We start from the raw sequence: 9,557 nt of genomic DNA on the forward strand, positions 1-9,557 counted from the left end.
GTTTTGGATCTTTAATGAAAAACATATGATATTTTATTATTTATTTGTGTTTTATTAGAGCGTAAACTCCAAACCCCAAAGACTAAAAGTCTAATCTTTTAAAATTTTATCCTCAAATTTCATTATAAATCTCAAACCCTAAAAGAATGATATATATATATATATATATATATATATATATATATATATATATACACAATTATAGGGTTTAAACACTAAACATAAATTTTTAAGACTTCAATCTTAAACTTAAACACAAAATTTATAAATTTATAAATTTAATCTCAAATTTATATTTTAAAACTCAAACACTAATTTTTAAATCTATACCCTAAATCTAATACTTTAAACCCCATACTTAAACCCTACATACTAAGTCATAAATATCTTTTCAAACTTATAATATAATTTTTAAACTTAAACTCCAAGTCTATTCTAAAACTCAAACCATATACACAACTCTAAATCTAAACCCAAAACACTATGTTCCAAACCCTAAACTCACTTAATTTTATTATTCTTACATCATTACTTTTACTTAATTTAAAATTTATCCACAAAGTGAAAACTAATAATGTTATTAATCTTATATCATTATTTTTATAAATGTAAATGTATAACTTAATTTCTTAATGAAATAAAAGTTTTAGTTAATTTTCTAGATATTGAACCATTCAACGTTTTAAACCATTTATCTTTAAACTTAAATCTAAATTTTAACACTATTCATCGTAACCCCAAATACTATTTTCAAACATTTAATATCATATATACATAAATTTCCCACAAACATAATATAAATTTCAAACTTTCAATAATTTTATAATAATTATACATACAAAAAAGATAATTTTATACTGTTTTTTGTTTGAGCCATTGATTGATTCAGAATCAAAGGCCCAAAATCAATCTTTTATCTATCCTCACCCTTTTTTTCTATTGGTTTGGCATGAATCACCATTTTGCACCCTTGGATGATAATGAATCAACGACTGAGATAAATTGTTCATTAATTTTTTAAAAATTATTTTCCGAGAATTGAGCAGATCTCGTGTTTGAGAGAGAGAGAGAGAGAGAGAGTAAGCGATGCATATCAACTCCTTCTCGAAAGTAAAGATCTCGTCTTCTCTATGATGATTATGGTCGACTCCTTATCGAAAATTTTCTTCTTTCTCTCATCACTGAAACTGAACCAGAGCGCGAGGCTCACGCAGAGGCTTGAGCATCGTCCGTTCGTCGTCCGGTGTGAAGCTTCTTCCAACGGAAGGGTAAACATTCTGAAAATTTCTGAGTTTAGAGTTATCATATTCTTGCAGAAAAATTAGATCTGTGTAGAATCTGTCTTATTTGTTTCTGTTTGGGGTTGAGAAGATTGATTAATCTGTTTCTGTTTATGATTAATCTTATTTCAATTGATACTGTCAAGTTTAAGACAAGTCGAAATTAATCTGAGCTGTTTAGGATCTGAGTTTCGATGTGATCAGTTTCTGATTTGTTTAAAATTTTGGAGTTTAAGTTTTAGATTTCGAAATTAATTTGATTAAGACAAGTCGAAATTAATCTGAGCTGTTTAGGATCTGAGTTTCGATGTGATCAGTTTCTGATTTGTTTAAAAGTTTGGAGTTTAAGTTTTAGATTTCGAAATTAATTTGATTTTTGATTTGTTTGCTCTTGTTACAGGAAGAAGCCGGATACGAAGAAGATGTGCTGGTGTAGATGAGCCGAGCAAGAAGAAGAAAAAGAGAAAGAGGGAAAAAACAGAGACGTAAGGAGGGAAGACAAAGAAGATGGAAGAGGAAGGCGACAACAAAGTGGCGTAGATTAGGTTTAGTATTGGTTGGTTTATTAGGTTTGGTTTAGACATGGTTAGTTTAATAAACCAGGGTTGTGTGTAAACCAATGTTATGAAATGAACTGATTATTAATTGTAAACCAATTATTGTATACTGATCTTAATAAATAAATAAAATTTAATTTATAATTATGAATTAATTTTCGATTTAATTTTGAATTATTTAATTACGAATTATGTTTAGGTGTAGTCTTTTATTTTTTATTTTAATTTGGTTTTGTTTGATAATTATTTTTAAATAATTTTTGGATAATTAAAAACAAATTAATAACACGAAACATTTGCTATTGTTGTTTATTAAACTATAGCATTCGAAAAATCCGTTATTAAAAGTGTCGGCTTTATTATAACGGACGTTGTCAGAACGGATAAAAAAGCGCTATTATTCATGACTCATAGCGTTTTTCGTCTGCTATTACTATCCTTATTTCCTGTAGTGATTATAGCAATCAATCAATGATACCCGCTACATGATTTTTTTTTTTTGAAAGAATGTTAAATTAATTCAAACAAAAAAAACAGTTTTACACTTTTTGTCGCTTAGAGCAGAAGTTTTTTATAATGCAAAAGCTAAATCTGTAAATCTATAACTATCTCGTGGCACTCCACGGTGCAAGTTCTCCTGCATAAGCTGTGTGCTCACGTATGGAAGAAAGCCTGTTACGGACGTTTTTGTCCACCGTCTGGATCAGCTGAGACGTTGTCTTTGGTGGTTCTCCATGCTTCCTTTGATTGCGTTCCCACCAAATTGAATAAAGTGTAGTTTGGAAGACATATCTCACGACAAACATATCAATCCTGTCTCTGTTCATATCAAGGAGAAGTTCTTGAAGATGATTCCACTGGTTCGTGTAGCGAGTGGACAACAGTTTCAGGGGCGGACGTAGAGCATGAGCTACGGGGGCACGTGCCCCCATCTACTTTTGAAATTTTCTTAACAATAAGCCTGATATTTGTATAAGTGCCCCCAATCCAAAAATATGTATAGTGTAAAATTATGTGTGTGCCCCTGAACAGTTTCTGTGTCAGCCCCTTCCAAACCGCTTCAGACAACTGACAGGTGAAAAAGAGATGATCCCGTGTTTCCAAAGGATCCGGACAAAGCAGACATGAGCTTGTGTTACTGGTGTTCCACTGCAGAATCCTGTCCCCTGTTGCGAGCCTGTTGAGGGTAGCCAGCCAGGACATGAAAGCGTATTTAGGCGTATTGAATTGGAACCAGATTCCATGACTCCAGTTGACTTGCATATGAACCTCTCTCGTTAGTTTCCATGTTTCTTTAGAACTGAATTTAGGTTTGTACTTATCGTCTCCTCTTCTCCACAACTTAACATCAGTTCTATTGGACAGACCTTTTTCTTTAAGACTCAGAATATGATTCTCGATTGTGTTGAGTGTGTCCACTCGATGACGCCTCTGTCGATGTGATCTCACCACACTCTCGACAGTAGCCTCCAAGCGGACTCCAAGATCAATGCAACCCCTGCTTCCTGTAATATCATATAGCCTTCCCGATGGCGTCCGTATATCAAACCAAAAAGAAGTGGTTTCCCCGTTCTGTATCTCTGATTTAGTAAAACCTTTTGCAATGTCTCGATATTTCAGAAGTTTCTTCCATATCCAAGAGCCAAGGGAGCTCTTCAATCCCTAATTACTTCCTTCTCAACTACTCTGAGTATAAATATACGGGCTGAGAAGGGAGAGATGAATGCACATCAATGGAGGAAAGCTCAAGAATCTTTTGTCAGTCTTTAGGTATGATTTCCACATAAAAACCAGTTCTTTTTATCTCAGCTTTGTTATCGTCTATAATCTGTTTCAAGTCACTTATCACACTTCAGTATCTTAAACAGAGGATGCATATATATGCCTATGAGAACCTACGCTCACAGTTTTTTTCCTCTGTATCATCCTCTCTTGATGTTTTTGATGCTGCAAACACGAGCCTTCTTACTTCCATTGATAGTGAGTTAACTAATTCCTTTGAATTTACAGATTCAGATCAAATATTATTTGTTGTTTTGTTGAAAATTTAGCTTTTTACTGTCAGCTTCGTTGGAACTTGATAATGATGCATGTGCTAAGATCAACTTCATGACCATCCCATGCTGGAAAGACTTGATAAGGCTCAAGAGTGATCACTGTTACAAGATCGTAGAGATCACAGACAACCCAGGGAAATATCTTCTTGATTAATACTTAGTAAGTTCAAGATTTCAATCCGCACAAAACACCTGAGTTTGACTCCACTTCCTGGGTGCTGCACGACACAATATGAGACATCTTTTCCAGCAAAGAGCTACCACTGAAGCCTTCTGCTACAACAGTATCAAGATAGTTTTACAGAAAACTCAGGATCTGTAAAAATTATCTGCAAACATCACGTCCTATAACTGTTCCCTGAGAAAAAAAACAGCAAGTCCTATAACTTCCAACTCCGTTCAACATTAAAAAAAACAGAAGGTAGACATGTCTTTTCCATCTAGAAAGAGGCACTTTCAATTCAACATGTTGTGAGAATACTTTTGCAACAGATTTTTAACTTGATGACCTGATTTAATAGTTGTTATAATCGTTAAGACAATTCGAAATCATTTCAGTTAATAACACTTGGTTCATCAATCATATATCAATTGGACATGTAAGTTTGCAACAATTTACAAACCACCCAATTTGTAGGGGCTAAACTCCAAATACCTTTATGGAAAAAAATTCATTCTTCTTGTCCTTTATCTTTTCCCATTACCCCCTTTGTCTTTGAATTCCCTATAGTAACCTTTCTTTCTTTAATATATTTCTTCTCCACCTTATTAATTCATTTAATTTTTCAATTAAATACACTCAACCAAACATAACAACCAAATGGGGTCCACAAACAACCTTAACCAATCAGATTTACCTTGGCCCACATATCTTCATGTTCCCTCTCCTCTCTCCTCTGTCCGCGTGAATATCTCTTCTTCCCCATCCTTCATTGGCGATTTTGAAGCTTTAACATCAGGTAATTCTTGTCCGTTTTTCATGAAATTTTGTGTGAAATATCTTTTAAATGTTTGTGTAAACCATGGGTAACCTAAAAAAGTAAGAATTGATGAAAATTTGAAAGAGAAAAAATGAATTTAAAAACTGTGTATATGAATTTCGGGTTTAATTTATGTCCGTTTTTGATTAAATTTTTTCTGGAATACTTATAAAAATAAGTGTATATATCGGCTAGTGTAACAAAAGAAATGTTGAATGCAAATTTTAAGAGATTTAAAAGGATTTTGTAAACTGTATTTATTGGTTTTAGGGTATATTTTATGTACGTTTTGAGCCCGTTTTGATGATTTCTTCGGTGTAATTTCATTAATATGAATTATATAACATGGGTAATGCAAAATCCAAACAAAATCGGACTAAAAATTTGATTAATTAGTGCAAGGATAATTTCTGGGTATTACTAAGATAACCCGTTTTACTAAGGCAACGTGGTATTACTGATACTACTGGTATTACTATGTTTACATATATTACTAGTATTACTGGTTTTACTATATATATAGTATTGAAAAAAATTAGTATTAGTAAGAATGCTAACAGTAAAATATTACGTGAGAATTAAATTTAAACTTCTTAATAATGCTAATTCTAATTATAATTCATTTTATTTCAGGAAAATGCAAAATCCGCATTGTACAATCATTTGTTTTGATTATGGAGGATATTATATTAAAGATGGGGTTGAAATGAAATGGATTTCGGGAGATGGTGAAGGGGAAGATGAAATTCACACTATTGTGTTGAAGAAATCAGTGGATGAGATCACACGCTCTGTTTTGGTTGAGCGTATTTGCAGAAAGATAAAGGTAGATGACTGTAAGATGAAAGCGAAGATTAGTTACTTTCCAATGGTAATGTATTCGAACAAGCCATCATATATCTGGGAAGATGAAGACGTTTTTTGTTATCTAATGCAAGTAAATCAAGAGAATTGTAGAAGTGTTCTACATGTGGAGTTCAACAAAAGGGATGATGACACTGATTTCTATGGCAGTCTATCGAATAGAGAGGCTACTGAAAGAGGGGCTACTGATAGAGAGGCCACTGATAGAGAGGCTACTGAAAGAGGGGCTACTGATAGAGAGGCCACTGATAGAGAGGCTACTGAAAGAGGGGCTACTGATAGAGAGGCTACTGCTACAGAAGCTATTGATACAGAGGCTATTGAGACAGAAGGTGGTGATGAAGAAGGTACTGAGAAGGATGCAGCTGATAATGAAGGTACTGGTGGTGTGCTTACACTTTACGAAGACATTGAGATGCATGAGAATGCCACCGAAAGAGAAGCAGGACCCTCAGTTGAAGTCACACCAGTTGTCTATAAGGAGTGGGATGATGGTATGGATTTGGTTTTAGATCAAGAATTTAGAACCAAGGAGGAAGCGCAAACTCATATTCAGGCGGTGTCACATGTGAAGTGTTTTGAGTATGAGGTAATTAAGTCGGATACTAAGAGATATGTGATAAAATGCCGAGGAGCCAAAGAAGGCTGCAAGTGGTTTGTGCGTGTTGCAAAGTTAACGAATTCAGATCTTTGGTCAGTTAGAAGTTACATCAAGCAGCATAGATGTTATGTTGTTACCACAAGAACACTGCCTAATAGAAGGAGAGGCACACAACAAATCGTTGCATCTATCCTGGCCCAAGATTATCCTGGAAGTTTTGACACACCACGTCCCAATGCTCTGATCGATTTGGTTCATCAGAGAGTTGATGTGGAAGTATCATACACAACGGCATATAGAGGAAGAAGACTAGCTGCTAATAAAGTGCGCGGAACTCATGAATTCTTTATTATATTGTTATATGCACATGCTGGAGCAGGTGAATCCTGACACAATAACTCGTGTGGTTGTGGATGAGGGAAAAAAATTTAAGTATCTGTTTTGGGCTTTGGGAGCTAGCATAGAAGGATTCCGCGCGATGAGAAAAGTCCTTGTTTTGGATGCAACACACCTGAAGACTGTTTATGGTGGAGTGTTATTTGTTGCGACTGCTTAGGATCCCAATCATCACCACTACCCAATTGCGTTTGGTGTTGCTGATGGTGAGAAATATGAGAGTTGGCTATGGTTTATGGAACAGTTGAAATCAGTGATATCGGATCTCCCTGGATTGGTGTTTCTTTCGGACAAAAACAAAGGCTTGATCAAGGCAGTACATCAAGTGTTCCCTCAGGCCGCTCATGGTTATTGTATATGGCATCTGTCTCAAAATGTTAAAGGCTACGTCCGTAACAATAGAGAAACATGTGCATTTAAGTTTATGGAGTGCGCACACGCTTATACAGTGGCGGAGTTCTTGGTCCTTTATGATGCTTTTGGCAGGAAATATCCTAGTGCAGCGGAGTATCTTGACAGAAGTTGTGAACAAAAGAAATGGGCTAGATGTTACTTTGAAGGAGTTAGGTACAATGTTGACACCACCAATTCAGCAGAATCTTTTAACGGTGTTATTAAGGACGCAAGAAAGTTCACCTTAATTCTAATGTTTGATTTTATCATTGGAAAAATTGCTGAATGGTTTAACAAGCACAGGAAGGAACATGACAGCCATCTTCAATCAATCATTACATGCTGTCCCCATAGATTGCAGCTTCTGCTTCACATCTACTATGGTGATCTTCTTCTTATCACCGAAGTAATAATCCATAAACTTAGTACCTCCGAGCTTCAAATGTCCACTCGGATACTCGTGGCAGTCCAAGCAAGAGATGAGGGCATGCTCCCTCATAGAGTAGCGGATGGGCACACCATTCACCCCAAACCATGCAGCATCTTCTCCTTCAATACGAATCGTGTGCAGCAGTAACATCCACATTCCTTGGAGCTTCAGGAATTCTTCATCAGGCATGTGGAAGAAATGACAAAACTGTGGATGGCTCGTGAACCAGCCGACCTCCTCCTTAAGTTCCTTAATCACATCAACTGTGTTCTTCACACGGCACTTGGTCTGAATCTTGCAAGTCTTCAGGTACTGTGTGTTTTTGAAGTACATTTCAAAGGGCTGTGGTGGTTGTCTTTCCTGCAATCAAATATATATGTATTAGTCATTTTTTACTCGTAAGACTAATAAAATAAATGATTAAAATGAATGCAAAAATTACCTTGGAGGAAACAACAGACATGCCTTCACTTTCGGTATCAAGTGAGAGCGAAACTACAGTCATTCCTCTCACTGGATTACTCTCTTCTCTAACCGGCTCATTCCTATTTGATACCGCTTTTCTAGTTCTAGTTCTACTGGAGACTCCACCTCCAGTAAATGGACGCTTTCTTTTTAGGCCATTCATTCCCTGTACACATATCACCACTTAATTAGAATAAAACCAATACACACACAACCAGTGACACTTTATTTAACTAAAACCAAAACAATATTATACCTCAGAGGGGGGGGGGGGGGGGGGTCACACATATCATCACTATTGTTTCCGTCTGATAGCTCTTCCACATTCTCTTCAGCAACAGGAGCTGTTGTGGATTTTCCACTTTTCTTTGTAGTCTTTTTTTTTCCTCCACGATTACCTGCCATTATCTACTTCCTCTGAACATCCAAAAACAACACAACAACACACATTTAGGCATAATCTAAAATTATTACTTTACCTAATCTCAAACCTTTCATTCATTCAATAAATCACCTACTCCATTTCAGTTTACATTTATCCTAACAGTCAAAGAGATTTCGGTTTCATATCACAAATAATAAACCAAGAAAACCAATTGGATCCAGTAAGAAAGAACCCATAAAAATCGCGAGCTCTTGATTTTTTTTGTTTCAACTTATACCAATTCTACAGTTTCAAGATGTTTTCCCCAATTTCAAACCACATTCTCGCTTACTAAGATCCTACCAAACTTTTCGACTACAATTTACAAGTTTTCCCTAAATTTTATCTGACCTAGATACAAGATACAAAGAAATCAAGGTCAAAAAATAACTTACCAGAATGAAGGATGTCGATTCAGAAGATGAAGTCTTGATTAGAACAGAAGAAGAGACGAAGGAGAAGAAGAAACGATGAAGCCGAGAGTTTCTGGAAATCAGAAAGAATGTTCGGAAGAACACGAGGAAAAAGAGAGGAGAGAACGACAAATTTTTTTTTTCTTTTCTGTCTAAACGCGGAGTTTAGATTTAGGAAAAGGTTATACCCGTTTCTGTTTGGGTGGGCCGGGTTTGAGTGGTTGGGTCATGTAATTATGTAATTTTGTTAGGGTTATAGATGTATTTAACCTATTTTCTTATTTTAAAATAAATAAATATAAAATTATATTTTATTGATGGGAGATTTGAGCATTTTTTGTGAGTCAAAAGGGCATCTGGAGTTAATCTCCGAATTTGTATATTCAATCAAAAATGCACCCACTACAACATAAAATAAAGAATTTTTCCAGACTGCTTCCAAGGATGTGGACACAACAAAAACAATAATTTGTGTCCTAAAGACTCAGTATTTATAAGTCAAGGAATGTTGAACTCTTCTTATGAAAATAGATACACTTTTAGGATAACAATTTCTTTTTAAGATAAACTCATTTTAAATGACGTATATATATAAAGATATACATTAAAACAAGTTGTAAATACAGCTAGATATTTGTTTACGAAGAAGCACACATGGTCTAAAACATAACTTAGACCAAATTCCACAAGTTTATGT

The 9,557-nt window shown here is 35.1% G+C and overlaps 1 protein-coding gene across 1 annotated transcript; it reads left to right on the top strand.

Annotated features, from left to right (window-relative positions):
- Nucleotides 1–944: 944 nt before the first annotated feature.
- Nucleotides 945–8,218, top strand: LOC125581927. The gene is made up of 2 exons (XM_048748156.1): nt 945–1,268; nt 1,681–8,218. The coding sequence occupies exon 2, from the start codon at nt 5,425–5,427 to the stop codon at nt 6,727–6,729; it is 1,305 nt and encodes a 434-aa protein (XP_048604113.1). The 5' UTR covers nt 945–1,268; nt 1,681–5,424; the 3' UTR covers nt 6,730–8,218.
- The last annotated feature ends 1,339 nt before the right edge of the window (nt 8,219–9,557 follow it).

This window comes from Brassica napus, chromosome C2, assembly GCF_020379485.1.
Source record: "Brassica napus cultivar Da-Ae chromosome C2, Da-Ae, whole genome shotgun sequence".
Lineage (NCBI taxonomy): Eukaryota > Viridiplantae > Streptophyta > Magnoliopsida > Brassicales > Brassicaceae > Brassica > Brassica napus.